Consider the following 19,788-nt stretch of genomic DNA (forward strand, 5'->3'; position numbering starts at 1 on the left):
AGCATGAGTTTCAGTGTTGGACAAGCCTGGGTCTAGATATTGACTCTGCCTCTACTCTCTGTTCGGTGTGTGTGTGTCTGTGTGTGTGGTGGGGGGCAGGGAAAGACACTCAGCCTCTCCGAGCCTCATTTTCTTGTCTGTGAATGGGGTAATAATACTTCCTTTCCAGGGTTGCTGTGAAAATTAAATGAAATCCTATTGTAAAGCCTGGTGTGTGGCTTATATAAATGTTCTATAAATAGTAGTGCTTTTCTTAGCCCCAATTTTCCAGCTGAGCTGCAGATGACTTGATAATGTAGCAATAGAGGAGTGGGTTCAAGAATACACAAGTCCACGATTTGTGTACCTAACACTGTACACCCCCGGCCTGTGCTGGTACAGCAAGATTCTTTTGTCAGTGGATGCCAAAGAACCCCTGCTTGGTTACTCTCCCCACTTACAGGTGCAAACAGAAGAACAGCTTTTCCTTTATTAGTAGGTCAGGGAGCATTGCCTGGGCCCCCAGGATCCAGCTCCCCACCTCTAGTATCCAACAAGGCCATCTTTTCCTGCTTGTGATACTCCTTGGCATTGGTTCCACTGGAAGAACAACTCTTTTGCACTCTTATGTGTGTTTTGCCAGCAAACACGTATCTCAGCTTCAAATTGTCGGTCTTCCAGAAAATTCATAGGCAGTGTGAGTCCCTAGCAAGGGGAGCCTGCTTTGGTCAGATTACTTAGTCCTGGCACCCCTGCCTCCTTTATAGGGGCAGCATGGGCCATCAAAGTTCTTGAGCTGCCTCTGGTCAGAGGGTTTCAAGATTTTAGAAACCAGCTCCTCTCCCAGGAGCCTCAGAGCCTGGGCTCTCTAACATCTCCCAGGGCCCCTGGTCCAGTGATGTCCAAAGTGTGTTTACAGACCCCTGCTGCTGCTGCTGCTGCTGCTGCCGGTCCTGCCCTTCTTTCCACCTACACCCCCTTGGGTTTCAGTGCCCGAGGTCCCACTAGTGGCCAGATCCAGACTAAGGGTCCTCCCGCAAACAGAAAGCCTCCGCAGTGCCTCAGAGGCGGCCTCCATGGGCACCACGTTGGAGCGCTGCGCCAGTAGCATCTCTAACAGCGAGCTCATCTCTGAGACGAAGGTGCTGGCCAGCCGCGTGCCTGTGGGGCTAAGCTCGGGCCCTGCCGCCTTCCCGAACGTCTGGAAGGTCCGAGGCTCCTCCAAAGCCTCACTGCCTGGGGAGCACACATTGTCACGGTAGTTGGTGGTGAGGGGCAAAGACAGCCTTGCCATCCAGGCTGGGTCGGGGGCGCTCAACCAGTCCAGGTCCAGGCCTGCAGGGGGAGGAAGGGACACAATGAGGTCCACCAGCCGGAGAGGTCAAGCGGTGGGTGGGGTTGAAAGCAGGGCAAGGGCACAGGACAAAGGAGGGAAGGGAAATGGCTGGGGGGACAGAAGGGAGGACAGAGGAGGGGAAGGGAGGAAAGGGGCCGGGTCTGGGTGGGAAGCTCTTTGGGCAGGAAGTTGGCTGACTGAAGTACTCAAGTAAGCTGATTGGGGAGGGGGCAGAAGAAGGAAGGCCTACAATTAGAAATTGCCCTGTTTTACAGCATTTCCCAGTTCGTGGTGTGTGTCCGGGCTAGGTGTTCCACTTATTCCTGAACAGCCAAGATTTTCACCCCCTCCAGGAGACTTCCCTCCTCAGGACACCACTAACTGAGGATATTAAGTGCCAACCCATAGTGACCCAGTTTCCGAGGAGCAGCTGCTGAGCATGAACCACCAACTTTGCAGTTCAAACGGCTTTGCAATCTGGTGCATTAACCCACAGTGCTACACCAGGACTCCCTATGTGACTGAATTTCTGGCCCTTCTTCACCTGAGGTGCTCCAAGTGCCCTTCTATACCTGTGGGATTCCCAGGCCGGCTTTGTCACCTCCTAGCCTCAGCTCCTCAGCACTTCCACTTCTCCAGCTGCAGGCAATGCTGGGAAGAGGCTGACTCCCAGGACAGTCCTAGAAAGGGACTGAGGTAGTGGCAGTGACCTATCAGCCTGCTTGCTGGGAAAAGCTGTCCACTAGATTGCCAGTGCCACATTCACCCTTCTCTTTCTCCCCTCTCCTCCACATACAAGGTGGCTTCAAAAAGTTTGTGGGAGAATGGAATGAAAAGAGAATATATTTTCCCACAAACTTTTTATGAAACCTCCTTGTAAAATCTGGTCTCAAAAGAACAAGTCCTAGGTTAGACTGTAGAGGCCAAGTCAGAGGAAAGAAAGACTTGTACTTAAGAAACTGTCCAATGAAGAATAGGCAAAATAAGAGACCAAAGTTAATTAGTTGTTACCTGGGGCAGGTGAAAGGAGAGGGGTGGGGGAAGCAGTGAGTTGAGTTTCTGTTTATGGTGATGGGAAATGTGGAAGTGATTAGGGATAACAGTTATAGAACATAATGAATGGAATTGATATCACTACATTTTATATCTGGAACTGTTGAATTGACAAATGTGTTTTATACACACACACACATATATATATTTACAACAACAAAATTTAAACATAAAAAAAAGAAGCTATCTTAAAAAGAGAGTGAAAGAGAATTATTTACTTTAGAATTAATATAATATTTGCTTAAGATGAGCTCTTTTGAAATCTGTGCATGGAAAAAAAAAGCAAAGACTGGAAGGAGATATGCCAAAATGTTCATTGAAATTTCCCTGGGCAGAAGTTATTTTATTCTTTTTGATTATCTATATTTTCAACATTAGTCAAATATTACTTTTTTTAATTTTGAAAAGTTTATTTAAAAATAAAGGGAATTAGTTTTGCACGGATAAGTCTCTCTCTTGCATGGTTAGTGCTGTACAAGATTACACAGGCTATGAGATGGTGTTGGGTCCTTTTCCTACTGGATCATTTGGCCTAGCCTAGTGCCTGAGGCTTAGTGAATGTTTGCTGAATGATTGAGTGAACATAAATATTAACCCTCAACACTTGGGAATTGTAAACTTTAGTTCCCTGAGACTCTGAGGCAATAAGGTGGAAACTCTTTTGGTGTTACATAATCAGGCCTTTGCTTGTACAAGGGTCAAAGAGCTTCAGAAAAAGCGAAGCTTGGAATGAGAAAATCACTGGGGTGTATGAGAACACAGTGCAACTGAAGACTAATAGTGAATTCATTCAACATTACTCACCAGCTCCAGCTGCAGGTGGGCACTAGGCTCACCTGGGTTTGATTTGTCAGCTTTGCCACTTAGGGGCAGTGTGACCTTGGAAACATCGTTTAACCTCTCTGAGCCCCCATTTCCTCTAATAAATGGTGAGCTCATAGGCCTCATCTTGTTGGGTTATGAGAATCTGGTGAACGCATACAACCCGTTAAATACTGTCATCATCATATCATCAGATGGGGCTTTTATTTGAAGCAACAAAGGCCCCAGTCTCAGGCACCCACACCAAGAGCCCCATCACAGCCTAGCCCTGTGAACTACAAAGGCTTTTTCTATCCTCTGATTCTTCTTCAAATCACCACCCCTCTGCCCCACTTCCTATAGTCCCCTTGTGCCCAGTGCCTGCTGTGCTGCGGGGAGGCAGGACCCAGGACCGCGAGAATCTAGCATACAGGTTCTAGCCCAGAGCTGACCAACAAAGACATAATATAAGCCATATCTGTAATTTTTAATTTTCTTTTGAAAAAAGTAAGAAATGGGTGAAATTAATTAAAATGTTTTTACCTCACCCATTATATCCCAAAGATCATTTTATCATGTGATCGTTATTTTTTTAATTATTAATGAGCTATTTTACATTCTTTATACTTAAACTAAGGAGCTCTGGTAGCGTAGTGGTTACGAATTGGGCTGTGAACTGCAAGGTCAGCAGTTCAAAACTACCAGCTGTTCCGTGGGAGAAAGATGAGGCTTTCTGCTCCCGTAGAGATTTACAGCCTTGGAAACCCTGTATAGGGTCGCTATGAGTCGGAACCAACTCCACGGCACATAACAACAACAACAACATACTTAAACTGGAGTCCTGGTGTGACTCTCTAGGATAAACACTGGACTGGTAACCACAAGGTCGATGGTTCAGATCCACCAGTTACCCTTGGAAAACGTATGCAGGGTCTCTGAGTCTTAACTGACTTGGTGGCTCTTACCAACAAGAATACTTAATCTGGTGTGTATTTTATATTTATAATGCCTCTCAAATGAGACTAGTAATTTTTCAAATGTTAGTAAGCACATGTAGCTAGTGGCTAATGTACTAGACAGCAAAGCTTTACATTTTAAACTATGCTGTCCTATATATAACTTTCTACATAATGATGTCCAAAGTGGTAGCCACTAGCCACATGTTGGTTACTGAATGAGATGTGGTTAATATGACTGCAGAATGGAAATTTTCATTTTATTTCATTTTAATTCATTTAAATTTAAATAGCCACACAGGATCAGTGGTTACTGTAGTAGGTACCTCAGCTCTGAAATGTAGAGTTGTGCATTTGTGTTGATAACCATTGGTTGCATCATCTTGGAAAAATTGTTAAGCAACCCTGTCTCTCGGGTTTTTTCTTTATGTTGTGGTTGTTGTTAAGTGCAGTTGAGTCGGTTCCGACTCATAGCAACCCCGTATAGGGTTTCCAAGGAGTGGCTGGTGGGTTTGAACCACCCACCTTGCGGTTACCAGTCGACCTTATAGTCCAGTGCTCTATCCTACAGCACCACACCAGAACTTCTTTCTTTTTTCTTTATAAGTGGCCAATAATGAATAGCACCTATTAATAAGATTTTCCTGAGGCACTTAGAACGGGGACTAGAACATAGAAAGTGCTCAATAACTACTAGCTACTTTTTTTTTCTAACCAAGGAACGGGAAATCCCTGCTATGCCTTTAGCGTGTTTGCAGCCAGATGGAGCAGACAGGATGTGTTCACATGAGAAATAAATTGTTAGCTGCAGAAACAGAAAAACGACAACAGGAGGATGGTCGAAGGTGTGATGTGCTGGCTACCTAAAGAAGGCAGGCCAGTGTGCACAGCACAGGGGCAGCTAGCCATTCTGGAGTTAGAGTTCTGGTTAGGTATTTATGTCAATACTAATTGTTTTACTACAGGGGAAAAAAAACCCTTTCGCTTCAATTGGAAGTATTAGCACATTAAAGAGTTGACTCAGATCCCAGAGTGAAAGGAAATTTAAACATACCAAAGAAATGCAAATGATGGTTTAGCTATTAGGGGAACTCTGATACCAGGCGAAGAATGCTGGTGGCAGGCAGAATAGTTAAGTAGGTGGCTGCTAACAGAAAGGTCACCAGTTTGAATCCACCAAAGGCCTCCCAGGAGAAAACACCTGGTGATGTGTTTCCATAAAGATTACAGTCTTGGAAAACTGGGGTCACTATGAGTTGGGCTCCACAGCAAACAATAATTGTTGCTAGGCAGGCCCAGGCTTTAGCCCCTCCTCAATTACTGTGGGCACTTTACCTCTCTGCGTTTCAGTTTGCTCATCTGTAAATTAGAGCTAATAATAATACCTCAAATGACTGTTTGGAGTCTTAAATGAGATAATGTATAAAAGATGTTTCCCTAGTGCCTAGCTTAGTAAACGGCAAGAACTCAATGACTGCCCACCTTACAATGACTTTTAAAGTTAATAACATGGCCTTTAGACAAACAATATCTTCTGAGGCTCCAAGAGAAGTTAACTATTGTCAGTGTTCCGTCCTTAAAAAAGAATGACCCTTTCCCTGTGGTGGATAGGAGAAACCTGAGCCTGTAAGGATGTTGAAGACAGAAACAGCATTGGAGCAATCATGGAGAGACCTTACCTGTGTGGGGGTCCAGTAGGCTCGACAACTCTTCTTCCAGCAGTTGCTTCACAGAGAGGTCTTCTTCAGGGTCCAAGAGCCCTACCTCCTGGTCCAGGTCTGCCTGGCCACCAACACTGACACCTGGGCCATCTGTATCTGGCACTGCGCTCCTGCAAAGGAAGCCAATCCAATCCACTAGTGAGGAAATGTAAGCAAAGATTCATTCATCCTATTCATTCATTCTTACCATTCGTACTAGCAGTTGTTTATCCATCTAGGAAAGTGGAGCTATAACCCAATCTTTAGAGCCATGCCAACCTGGAATATGTAATCTCAGCCCTGTTGCCTACTCTGAATCTCTGTTTCCATATCTGTAAAATGGCTTTAATAAAGAACACCCACCTTGTGGATTGTTGTGAGGGTAAAATGAGATGTTGTATTTAAAGGGCGTAATGTAGTGCCTCCTACCTCAGAAGCACTCAACAAATGGAAATCATTATGAAGGCATTGATATTATTACTCATCATTTTTTTCTCCAATGCCTTTGCAGCTCCTAGCACAGAGTAGGAGGAGTTTAGTAAACCAATTGAACCAGTACAGTCATTCATCCATCCATCAAAAAATAAGCTCCAGTGAGGGCTGGGATTTTTGTCTGTCTCATTCCCTACTCGCCCAGAACAGTGCCTGGCACATAGTGGGTGATACATATTTGGTAGTATGGATGACTGAATGTCCCCTCCTCCCTGTTTGTAGTCAACTTCCATGGCAGAGGAGTAGGTGAGGCATCTTAAAAGCTGCTCAATCTACTTCCCACTTCCCAATGTCCTGCTGGCTCCTTCACATTAAAAAAACACACACACAAAGAAAAACCTGTTGCCACTGAGCTGATTTCAGCTCAGGGCAACTCCATGTGCCACAGAGTAGGAATGCTTCATAGGCAAATGGTTCGCATTTGACTACTAACTTCAAAGTTGGCATTCAAACCCACCTAGCAGTACCAAGTAAGAAAGTCTTGGTGATCTGCTTCTGTTAAGATTATAGATATTTCCCATAAATACACCCTATCTCTTAGAGAAGGTCATCTGGGATTGTTTCAACATGTGGACACAGATAAGAAAGTTCTTTGAGGCGCTTTAAGGTTACGGGTCCTCTTGCTGGTATGAAGGAACAAGCAGGTAGGTGGCAAGTTTGTGAGTTATAATAACTTGATGGCATCTAATACCACCACCATCAGCGTTGACTGAGAAATGACTCTGAGTTAGGCCCTTTGCTTTACAGGGTACCTGCACTTTCTCACTCAAACCTTCCAACACCTGTAAGGGGTTCTTGTTATCCCCATTTCATAAATGAGGAAACGGAAGCTTATAATGACTATGCAGTTTGCTCAAGGTTCCCATGGATTAAATGCTGGAACAAGAATTCAGATCCAGGCCATGTGACTCTGAGTGTGTGTACTCACCCCTACTCTGTGTAATACCTCTTATCAGCTTTCTTAAAAAGAAGCTGCAAGTTGCCATGGCAAGAGCTCTGAATCAGAAGTCCTGGGCCCTGAGAGCCAGTCCCAGGCTCTGTCACCTTCCTTGCTACATGACCTTGAGCAAAGTCACCTTAAGGGGAAAGTACTTAATACTGCTTTAGCACCTACTATGTACCAGGCGCTGGACTATGGGCTTAGAATACATTTGATCATGGAATCCTTCCCACATCTCTACAAAGGAAGTATGGGGACCCCCATTTTACAAATGAGGAAACTGAGGCTGTAACAAATTATCTGACTTGTTCAAGTTGATATAGGGTTGGATCAGACTACTAGAGCCTCAACTTCTCCTTCTGTAACAAGGAGTTAGATGAGATGTCCTCATATGGTCTCTTTAATTCTAGAACTACCCAAAGGGCTACACACATTCACACATCCATGACCTTACCAGAGAGCCTTCAGATTATGTTTAAAGGTCAAGAGAAAGAAAGCTAAAAGATGCAGATTTAAAGCTGATAGTCCAGGACCTCTGTAACCAGGGGACAGATAGAGCCTGGGGGATGAAGTCATTTCCTTAGTGACTCTGGGTCCTGTAAATACCATAAATACAGTCCACTGGGACTAAGTCTGCTGGGATGGTGAGATGGGGGATGGGTGCCGTCTGCCACACTCTTCCAGGGGAGTAATGTCTGAGGCTGTGCTCACCCTTCAGCAGTCACAGACGTGATCACTGGGGTAAGGATCATACTGGTGGGGGACTCCAGAAACCTGCAGGGCTACGTGCTGCTTACCTGCCGCCAGTGGGCTTGGCCGAATACTTATTTCCCCGGTGGTTTGGTTTGGGCTGGAATTGGCCCTGATGCAGCAAGGACAGCAGCTGGGAAATTTGCTACAAGACAGGAAAAATCTGTTGACTCCACACAATTCCGACCCAGCACACTTCCTCGCCGGATGTTTCCCTCAATGTCGGAGCTTTCTTTTAATAGTCTTTCCTCAGGCTTCAGATGTTTGTGTGATCAGGTGGGGGATGGTGCTGGGTGTCCTAGACAGAGACCTATCTGGGCAAGTCCCTGCTTTGGCATATCACCACGTCTGAGGACTTGGGTGCTTGAGGGAGAGAATGGGCACCCTCTGGGCTTATTCCCCCTCCCCTTCACTCCTCAAACTGGTAGAATCTGTGGGATGGGAGTGAACAGGTATTTCCTGACCATAAATTCATTACTACTTTAATAAAGATTATCTTAGTCAAACAGCTCTTTTCCCCTTTAGTGGTATTCAAATTCTCAGCTGACTTTTGTGGCCCAGAAGTATGACTAGGCTGTGGGGAGGGCAAAATGGTGTTACTTAATCATTCATTCATCTATCCTTTCATTAATTCAACAAGTATTTAATAAGGACTTGTTTGTGCCAGGCATTGTGCTGGGTATGGGAATAAAAATGAGAACAAGACCCAGTCCCTGACCTTAGGGAGCTTGCAACCTCTCAGGGAAAACAGGGGGTTGGGAAAAGACAGCAGAGGGCCTCTAATCTGATTTGTAGGCATTGGTGGAAGTGGCCGTCAAGAGAGAAAAACTGAGAAAAATTTATTAATTTATTTCAACAAATGTTTGTTGACATCATAACTATATGCCGAACACCTCTGTTGAGACCAGACTTTTCCACAGAATTTTGTAAGTGGGGACTCATAGTGAGGGCCTAAAAGAAGGTTGAAGATTGGTTGCAGGCAGAAGGTACTGCAGATTGAAAAACTGAGAGACCAAAAGTCCAGAAGAGATGGTACGGTTCCGGAAGACTGGAGATTGGAGTGGGTGGACGAGATGTCATGGCCAGGCTCTGTAGAGCCTTGTGAGGGTGGGGGCAGCAGGCCAAGTCTTGGGAGGCTGATCTAGTTTCGGCCATTTCTAGCTTGTTATGTACTATCAGGCAGGATTTTGAACTTCCTCAGACCTCATTTTCCTCATCTCTAAGGTGGGACTGGTGTAGCACTATAGGATAAGCAATGAATTGCTAACCTCCAGGTCACCGGTTCAAACCCACTAGTCACTCCTTGGAAATCCTATACAGGGTCCCTATGAGTCTGAATCTGCTCAATGGCTCTTAATAACAGCAAGGTGGGATTAGAAATCCCCACCCATACTTCTTAACAGGGTTGTGGGGATTATTGAGAAGGTTTGAAGGAATTAAGAGTGTTTTGCAAAAGCAAGGAGGTTTGGTTAAGACTCCTGAAAATGCTGCCTCTGCCTCCAGAGTCCATCCCACTTCTCCCTGGGGAGGTCCACTCTGCTTCTAGGGGCAGCTCAAGGCAGGAAGTGGAAACCTCAGGGGAGAGTTAGAAGAAGGGGTATCCAGGACTGGGGTTTCAGGGCCTCATTGTCTTCCTCAGGAAAGATCCCAACCCCTGAGCCTCTGACCTAGGCCCAGAAACCCTCCTAATGCCAGCCTTTCCTAAATGACAGCTGACATTTTAGGAACACTTTTGTGTACACAGCCCTGTGCAGGCTACCGCCACGCAGAGTTACTTCACAGAGGCCAGACTCTGGAGTCAGTCAGAGTAAAATGCAAAGTCTGCCTCTTCCCTAGGCTCCCTCTGTGTGGCCTGGAGCACTGTGAGCCTCAGTGTCCTCAACAGTCAAAAAGGGAATAATGAAACCTAAGTCATGTGGTAGTTATGAGGATGAAATGAGCCCAACTATATAAACTTATTGATAAATCCCATAATCAACCCTTGAGTAACTTATCAGATGCTATATAATCTCATTGAATCCTTAAAATAATAAAACCCATTTTACAGATATGGAAACTGAGGTTCACAGGGTTTTACATAGCAACTCCAGGAATTAAATCTAGAACCCTGATTCCCCTGCAGAGCTATGCAGCACAATAGAACATACATTGGACAACATGCCTCCTACCCTCAAGTTACTTCCAAATGGCCACCCTTCTTCTCCATCACCCCAGCTGGATCATCCACAGTGCCTCTCTCAGTTGTCTTGATTCCCCAGCAACTAGCAGCATGGTTGGCATAAAGAGCTCACTCAATTAGGCCTTGATGAATGAATGAATGAGTGAATGAATGGCTCTTGGCAACCTCTGGGGCTCCATGGAGCCCAGGGCAAGACTCATATGAGAGCAGCTGAGCCCACTCCAGGTGGCTTCCTGGAGAGGAATGGGGGAAGGAAGCTGTGTCCTTGTTCTGCGGAAACCTAAACTGATGGCCTGACCAAACAGAAGTGTGCCTTGGGCAGACAGACTGGTGCAGTGAAAACTATACAGGGGTTCAGAGGAGCGGATATGGGTGTGTGATCAGGCACCACCCCTGAAAAAGATTTCCCATTTGTGTCTAGGAAATCCTGGGTCACTTGACATTTTTTCATTCATCATCTCATTTAATTCTCACATCCCCCTAGGAAGTAGACACAGGGAAAATTTGATGTTATAATCCCCATTTTACAGATAAGGAAAATAAGGCCATATGCTAAAAGACTTGTTCAAGGTTGCACAGCTCTTAAGTTGTTGTATAGGGTTTCCAAGGAGCAGCTGATAAGCTTGAACCTCCTAAGTGACTATGCTAACATTTAAACCTAGATTTGCGCAAACCCCAAATTCCGAGGTTATTTCCACTGCATTCAGGCAATGAGCTGTGGAATCTCAGGCAAGTTAAATGCAGCCCCCCAGTCAGTGCACTAATGCCCATGTTGGCCTACTTCACAGAGAGGCTGCCCAGGTGAGATGAGAGCAGTGAATATGAAGAAGTGCTTTCCAGGAGTGATAGTAATTATTTGCCTACCTGCCAGTCACTGTTCTCAGGACATTAAGTTCATCAACTCATTTCATCTTTCTAGTAAATTTAGCAGGTGGGTGCTGTTGACAACAACATCCTCACAGAGAAGTTTAGTAGCTTCCCTGTGGCTCACAGCTTGGAGGAGGAGGAGCCAGAATTTGAACCCAGGTGTCCATGAACCAAAGCTTGTAGTTTTAATCACTACCTTCTCTGTCTGTCTACTTTTGTCAGGCACCATGAGTAAATGCTTTATAGGGACTAACTGATCAAATCCTCAGGGCAACTCTACAAGGGGGATACTCTTTCTAGCATCACTATTTTACAGATAAAGAGACTAAAGCTCAGGGAGTGAGTTGAGTGAGTAATTTGCCCAGGATCACACAGGTAGTAAGTTCTGTTGACCCCAGAGCTGTTTCCTGAACCACTGCCACCCCATGCATTATAAAGATATGTTTATAAAGAATGTGAGGGTAATAGGGGTGCCTGATGCCATTGTTGATGGTCCAGAGGTGACCAGGAAAGGACTGCCCACACTTGAGATACCTGAACAGGAGGAGAGTCCACGGTGAGCTCCTCCATGGGGTTACGCTCTGCAAAGGCAGCCACGGACAGACGGACCAGGCTTCGCAGGATCTGGCGGGGGCCTGACTCCTTATCAAGAGCCACTTTGCCATTGAGATTCCGCTTCCGCCTCAGGGTTGCAGAGGAGGCTGCTGGGCTCTGTGGGGCCTCACCGATGTCCTGGTCTCCAGGCAGTGTCCACATAGGGCTGCCTGCAGTCTTCACGGGCCTTGAGCGTGACTGGCTCACTGTGGGCTGGGGCTCAAGAAGGTTCAGGTTTTCTCGAGAGGCATTCCTCTGCCTGGGGTAGTTGAAAAGGAGGTTAACTGTGTCTGACAGCACCTCCTGGCTCTCATCCAGTGCTCCCAGGTTACTTTGGTTACGCAGGGTCCTGTATAGGGTTGGAGTGAGGTGAAATGGGGCCTGCAGGCAGGGGTCCCAGCCTTCGCTCATATTTGCTTCTTTGCTTGTGTCCTTGTGGGGCTGTCCAGCTTCAAAAGGCACATCTCCCTGGCTTCTGAGCATGGGCACAAGATGGATGTCTGCCTTCTGAATGTGTTTCTGGGGCCTCTTGGGCTGGTGGCGGTAGGTGGACTCAGCCTCCCGACAATTGTAGGCCCGATTGTCCTTCTTCTCTGTCCGGCAGATAGACATGACCAGAACCAAGACCAATCCGAAGATGGCCATCAGTACAAGCAGACAAATTACTGTCAGCACCGATGTGCTTAGGGCCCCAGGCTCATGGGCCATGTCCCTCAGGTGGTCCACGCTGGTGACAAACATGACCTTCAACCGGGCTTTGGTCTGTAAGGAGGGGTTGCCAAGATCCTCTACCATTATTTCCAACTCCCACTCACTCCCAATAAGGCTGCTGGCATTGGTGACATTGATGAACAGCTGCCCCAGATTGGGACTGAGAACAAAGAGGGAAGCTTTGTTACCCTTCTGAATGCTATAGAGAAGCTCTCCATTGGCTCCTGAGTCTGCATCTCTTGCCACAATGGTTGCCAAAAGGAATGGCGGGGGCCGGGGGATGGCCAATGGTAGTGTGCCAGCACCTGTTGGATCCAACCCATTGGGAGTCTCGATGGGCACTAGGAGGTGGCCTGTGGAGGCATTTACAAGTACTGAGAGGCTGGCTTTTCCATTGCTGAGCACAGGCTGAACCACTTCTGGGGCATTATCATTGACATCTAGGAGGTTGACCCACATGGAGACGCTGGATGCAAGTTGGGGCTGCCCCCTATCCTCCGCAATCACATGGAACTCAAAGCTGGCCATCTGTTCGTAGTCCAGTGTCCTCTGAGCAGTAACTTCTCCTGTATGTGCATCAATAGCTACCAAGTGAGAAACTGGGGAGTCCTGGATACGGTACGAGATTTGTCCATTGATGCCCAAGTCTGCATCGTGAGCCTTGACAGTGATAAGGTGAAGAGAGGGTAGATTATTTTCCCTAGTGGAGACCTCATACTTGGTCTTCTCAAATACAGGTGCGTTATCATTGGCATCGCTAATTTGGATGCTAAGCTGTTTCTTGGCTAATAAGGGCTGGGGTCCTTGGTCTTGGGCTAACAGAGTGAGAGTATATTCGGGCCATTGCTCTCTGTCTAGGGTGGCATTGGTCAGTAGCATATATGTATTGTCATTGGTCCTTTTCAACCTGAAGTGGCCTAGCTCTTGGTTTAGCCAACAGTGGACCAGACCATTGTTTCCTGAGTCCAAATCATTTGCCATTACGAGAGCAATGAAACTATCCTTTGGAAGAGCTTCTGACACCAGGGGTGACTGGGAGGCCCATGTGATGTGGATGCTCGGGACATTGTCATTGACGTCCAAAACCTTGATGAGAACTTTGCAATGGGATGGGATGGGATTAGGGCCCAAATCTCTCGCCTGGACATCCACCTCATAGGTAGGGTTCTTCTCATAGTCTAGTGGTTGACGCAGAATGACCTGGCCCGTCTTAGCATCGATGCTGAAGGTGTCTAGCACCTCTGGAGGCATGTGCTTGCTGAGGGAAAACTCCACCTCTCCGTTGGGGCCTTGGTCAGGGTCCGTGGCAGTTAGGTTTATGAGGAGAGTACCAGGGATGGTGTCTTCTTGGATTTCTAGTGCCAGTGAGCTCTCAGCAAACACAGGGCTATTGTCATTGGAGTCCAGGACATTAACCTTGATCAAGCTGGTGCCTGACTTGGGGGGATTCCCATTGTCATAGGCAGTTAACACCAGATCAAAGAATGAGTGACTTTCCCGGTCTAGCTCCTTTACCACCACAAGCTCAGCATATTTGGTCTCAGCAGGCCCCACGATGACCAGATCAAAGTGCTGGCTGGGAGACAGGGTGTACGAGTACAGTGTGTTGGGTCCAGTATCAGGGTCAACAGCCCTGTCCAGGGGGATCCGGGTGTGCAGAGCGGCACTCTCAGAAATTTCCAGCTCCTGTCTGCCTTTGGGAAACTGTGGTTGGTGATCATTGATGTCCAGCACCTGGATCTCCACGTGGATCAGCGCTAAATCCCCTGCGGCAAGAACATCAAAGGAAACCACACAGGGATCCTGCTGCCGGCAGAGCAGCTCTCGGTCCAGCCGCCTCACTGTGCTGAGCAAGCCGTCCTTAGCATTCACCTGAATAGGGAGCACTTGAGGCAGCTGCAAGACCTGGAAGGCAGCCCCCGTCGGCCCATGACTCTCCTCCCAGCCCAGCTCCTTGGACAGCTTCCCTATCACTGTACCAGATGGCACTTCCTCTAACACTTGGTATTTTACAGTGAGAGTGACCACTTCCTTGCAATCCCCTGAAAGGAACAAGTAGCCACCTGGTCCCCAAAGCCCCAACAAAAGCTGCAGAAGTTGCATCATGCTTACCGCCAGAGTGGCTAGATTCAGAGACCTCTAGAGTCCTTTAAACGCTGGGCAAGTCCTCCAGTGTTTCTTGGATGGCTGGGTTAGCTCCGTTCTGCTGCCCCCAAACCCACTGCTACAACCTTGTTCCATAGTTAGAAGATGATGGGACAAGCAGGATTCTCAGGCAAGGCCATTTTCATCTGAAGAGATCTGAGAGGTCGAATCACCAACATAGTAAAGTTGCCAGGAAGACCTTGCACCAGGCGCCCGTTGATCCACTTCAGCAAGTGATGGACAAGAGCGGCCTGCGGGGGACTTGACCCAGCAGAGCAGGATGCAGAGATCTGACTTCCAAACAGTTGCTAGGCTGGGGAAACAGAGAAGCAGCTTTTTCCTATGGAAACCCCACCTACAGGAAAAGGGAGGGCTGAGAGTTTCAATGTCAATTAAAGAAAGAACACTTCCTGTGAAGCTGAGTTGCCTGTCGTTGAGGATGCATGGCTGGCTGGCTCTGGAGACAGGGATGGACTGGATGGCATGGTGCTGTCCTTGAAGCATGGTGGCTGCTGAGGGAAAGAGAAGCAACCTTTTTGTCACAAAGTGAGCAGAAACCTGGTCCCCTCTGGGCAAGTTCCCTGTCTCCCTTCCTTTCCTTATCTCTCCTCATTATTCTCCTCTAACCTCTTTCTTTTCCCACACTTGTCTACCTCTTGTTCTTGACTCTGACCTGACTCTCAGTTTTGCTGGTTAAAACTCACAGTGGCCTACAGAGCCAAACTGTCTTTTGGGGCTCAAACTTACCAGCTGGTTCACTGGGGCAAGTCACTTAACCTCTTTGGGCTTCTGTGACCTCATCTGTAGAATGTAACTGGGAGTCAGAATAGTATCCCTCTCAGCCAGAAGTTGCAAGGATTAAATGAAGTGATAATGAAGGGCCTTAACCTGGGCCTTGCTAGAGATACAAGTAATGGTGTTATTACTTGTGGTGAGTGTTAAAATCTGCATGGCTTATCCCACTTTGTAGCTACCCTTTACTCTTGCCCTGTTCCTGGGCAGCATTGGATTACCCAATAAGCAAGGTAATTATGGGCTGACTTGTGTGTAGTCACTAATCTGTAGTGAACAATTTAATATTTTTTCACCACATCAAAGATTCTGCTTCTGATGGATGAACAAACTTTGGTACATACACAATGGAATGCGACACAATAGAATGTCGTTGTTGTCAAGTGCTATCGAGTCAGTTTCGACTCATAGTGACCCTGTACAGGGTTTCTGAGGAGCAGCTGGTGAGTTTGAACCACTGACCTTGTGGTTAGCAGTCTGGTGCTTGTCCTATAGCGCCACACAGGACTCCACACAATGGAATACTACACAGTTATTAAGAAATAATGATGACTCTTGTGAAACACCTTATAATATAGATGAACCTAGAGGACATTATGCTGATTGAAATTAGTCAAACACAAAAGCACAAATACTGTATGAGACTACTATTGCAAAAAGTCAAAAAAGGTTTTCACACTAAAAGAAACATTCTTTGATGGTTACCAGCTGTGGAAGGGAAGGGGCGATAATTCACTGTTGATTGGGTTGTTGTTATTAAGTGTCATCGAGTCAGTTCCGACTCATAGTGAACCTGTATAGGGTTTATGAGGAGTGGCTGATAAGCTTGAACTGCCGACCTTGAAGTTCAAACCAACTTTACAGTCCAGCGTATTACCCTGCAGTGCCAGACATATGTTAACTTGGATGAAGGGGAAGGAAATATACAACAAGGAGGAGCTTGGCAAAAAAATGATGGAGGCAGGAAGGGACATGGAGAGGAATGCAAGGGTTAAATGCAAATGAGGTAAATACTGTGCACATAAATACTGTTACATACAGTCTTGCCATAACAGTGATCTACAATAGCTGCACGGGTAAACACACAATCTGAACGGATACAAGAGGAAGACTAGGAGTATACCCACAAATATATGTAGGTTTGAGAGGATATCTGTACATGGGTATTTACCTTTCCTGCAAATGTATCCATGAATGTGGTGGAGCATACAGGGGCAAAGTTATGAAAATTTCCTGGACATAACAAAACACCATGTAGGAATGACTTTCTGGGCTTGGGGATCAGAATCATAGACTCAGGGACACCATGGTCAATTGGCATAACATAACTCACAAAGACAGTATTCTGCATACTACTCTGGTGAGTAGTGACTGGGATCTTAAAAGCTCATGAGCGTCCATCTAAGGTGTAACTATTAGTTTCTCCCTGTCAGAAGCAAAGAAGAAGGATGAAGATTGAAGACCTATGGAAGCAATTAGTCCAGTGGACTAGTGGACCATGCAAGCATCAGTGTCCATGACCCTGAGACCAGAAGAACTAGATGGTGCCTGGAAATGACTACCAACTTCTCTAAAAGGAATCACATTAGAAGGTTCTGGATAGAGTAGGAGAAAATGTGAAACAAAACTCAAAATCATGAGAAAAGACTAGGCTTACTGGTCAGATTGAGAATGGTGGAACCTGGAGACGATGGCCCTTAGTCATCCTTCAGGTCTGGAACCAAATTCAGTCCTGTGGCTCAATTTTCAGTAAAGTAATAGGTATATAAGAGGGACAACCACACTAGTGAAGTATGCACACCATAGAATGATCAACCATTCAAAATTCACAAGGGCAGCATTTACCCAAAGTCAGAATTCAGAAGATTTGGGATAGAAGGAAGAATGGAAATTAACAGGTAGGAAGTGGACTAAGTGTTGTTACAAGGAGGGGATTGTAATTATTGAGATGAAGCAAAGTGTAGGATTTGTAAAACCGATGATCTGCTCTGTAAACCTTCCTTCAATTCATAATAAAAAGTTAAAAAAATATATTCTCCTTCTGGGTATGGCTGACATCAGTCTCTCTCCCAACCCCATAGCATCTTCCTACATAATTAAAGTCTCTTTTCAAATTACAATCCCTGACAGGGACAAAATACCCAGTAAACAAGATAAGCATAAGCTTACTTTTGCTTATTTACAAAAAGGCTTTCGACTATGTGGATAATGTGGAAATTCCAGAACATTTCATTGTGCTCATGCATGATTTAATATCAGGAAAGATAGAGTTGTATCCATTCACCATACTTATTCAATCTGTATGCTGAGCAAATAATCTGAGAAGACAGATTATATGAAAAAGAACATGGCATCAGAATTGCAGGAAGGCTCATTAACAACCTGTGATATGCACATGACACAACCTTGCTTGCTGAAAGTGAAGACTTGAAACACTTGCTGATGAAGATCGAAGACTACAACCTTCAGTGTAGATTACAACTCAATATAAAGAAGACAAAACTCTTTACAACTGGACCAATAAACAACATCAGGATAAATGAAGAAAAGACTGAAGTAGTTAAGGATTTCATTTAACTTGCACCCACAATCAATGCTCATGGAAGCAGGTGTCAAGGAATAAAACAATGTATTGCATTGGGAAAATCTGCTGCAAAAGAGCTCTTTATAGTGTTAAGGAGCAAGGATGTCACTTTGAGGACAAGTGGATCTGATTCAAGACATGGGATTTTTTTTTTTTTTTTTAATGTTTTATTGTGAATTGGGTGATAGTCTACATGGGAGAACATCAGCTTTACATTCATTCCATCATCCATCATTTCGTTGGCATAGTTATCATCCTGTCCATGTATCCTCACCCCACCAAGGAGTGTACCCTGTAAACCTGCACCCCACTCCCACCACAGTCCTCAGCCCCTTTCCATCTCCTGATCCCGAGCCCCCAGCCCCACCATCTCTTGACGTTGTCTTCTCTGCCTCCATCCCAGGCCTCACTGCCTCTCAGGGTAGGATTCTGCTCTTCGCTCTTCTCCACTGATGGTCCCAGGGTCCTCCGCTCCTAGACTGATAAATTAATCACTCCCCTCTTTGTTACAAAATGTCCATCTTTAGATTTCCAACCCTCTCAATCAGTCCTGATAACAATTATTCACCATTGCATCACAAGAGACCCATCTATATTTCATTTCATCAGCCCTTCCTGGACAGGCTGGACACCACTCACTGGAGACTCTACCTTCCTCCACGCCCTCTGGATCTAGTTCCCCTCTTGAAAGCTTGTAAGCCAGTCACTTCTTGCCTTTGTATCCCTCCCCCCATTTTGGGTAGCCAATGTCCAAGTTGCCCATCCCTGTCTACCCTTTGTGTGGAGGTGGTAGGTATAGTTCTTGCAGCAGGGACTTGTTTCCTCTTTTGAGCTACTGCATTTATAGGTGTAGGTCATGTTAAGACATGGGAATTTTTTAACTTTTTATTGTGAATTGAATGAAAGTTTACAGAGCAATTCATCAGTTTTCCATTCAACAAATCCTACACTTCATTTCATCTTAATGATTGCAATCCCCTCCATGTAACATCAGTTATCCCACTTCCTCTCTGTGGTTCTTGTTTCCATTCCTCCTTCTTTCCCAATGCTTCTGAATTCTGACCTTGGGTAAATGCTGCCCTTGTGAATTTTGAATGGTTGATCGTTCTATGATGTGCATACCTCACTAGTGTTGTTGTCCCTCTTATATACCTATTGCTTCACTGAAAATTGAGCCACAGGACTGAATTTGGTTCCAGACCTGAAGGGTGATCAAGGAACTTCATCTCCAGTTTCCACCATTTTCTGTTTGACCAGTAAGCCTAATCTTTTTTCATGATTTTGAATTTTGTTCCACATTTTCTCCCACTCTATCAGGGACCATCTACTGTGACTCCTTTCAGACTAGTTGGTAGCGATAATTGGGCACCATCTAGTTCTTCTGGTCTCAGGGTCATGGAGAATGATGTTCACATAGTTTATTAGTCCATTAAACTAATTGTTTCCATGCATCTTCAATTTTCATCTCTCTTCTTTCCTCCGGAGTGCTAGTGTACCACTGTAGGATAGGCACTGGAGTGCTAACCATAAGGTGAGTGGGTCAAACCCCCCAGCCGCTGCTCAGAAATCTTATACAGGGTTGCTATGAGTTGAAACTGACTTGATGGCATTTAACAACTTCTTTCCTCCAGACAGGGAGAGACCAATGTTATTGTTGTTATGTGCCATGGAGTCGGTTCCGACTCATGGTGACCCTGTACAGGGTTTCCGAGGCTGTAAATCTTTACAGGAGCAGAAAGCCTCATCTTTCTCCTGCAGAACAGCTGGTAGTTTCAAACTGCTGACCTTGAGATTCGCAGCCCAATTTGTAACCACTACCCTAGCTTTTAAGATCCCAGTTGCTACTCAGGAAAGGGATTGCTTGTGTTTACTATAGATTAGTAAATTAGCACAAGTAAGCCCTTTCTAG

At 45.8% G+C, this 19,788-nt stretch overlaps 1 protein-coding gene across 1 annotated transcript; it reads right to left on the reverse strand.

Annotated features, from left to right (window-relative positions):
• Positions 1–892: 892 nt before the first annotated feature.
• On the reverse strand, positions 893–14,464 carry PCDH12 (protocadherin 12). Its single transcript, XM_006866258.1, has 4 exons — positions 11,588–14,464; positions 8,055–8,152; positions 5,805–5,956; positions 893–1,314 (listed from the first exon to the last, which is right to left on the reverse strand). Exons 1-4 carry the CDS (start codon positions 14,462–14,464, stop codon positions 893–895), a joined length of 3,549 nt encoding a protein of 1,182 aa, XP_006866320.1.
• Between the last annotated feature and the right edge of the window lie 5,324 nt (positions 14,465–19,788).

This window comes from Chrysochloris asiatica, unplaced genomic scaffold, assembly GCF_000296735.1.
Source record: "Chrysochloris asiatica unplaced genomic scaffold, ChrAsi1.0 scaffold00087, whole genome shotgun sequence".
Classification (NCBI taxonomy): Eukaryota; Metazoa; Chordata; class Mammalia; order Afrosoricida; family Chrysochloridae; genus Chrysochloris; species Chrysochloris asiatica.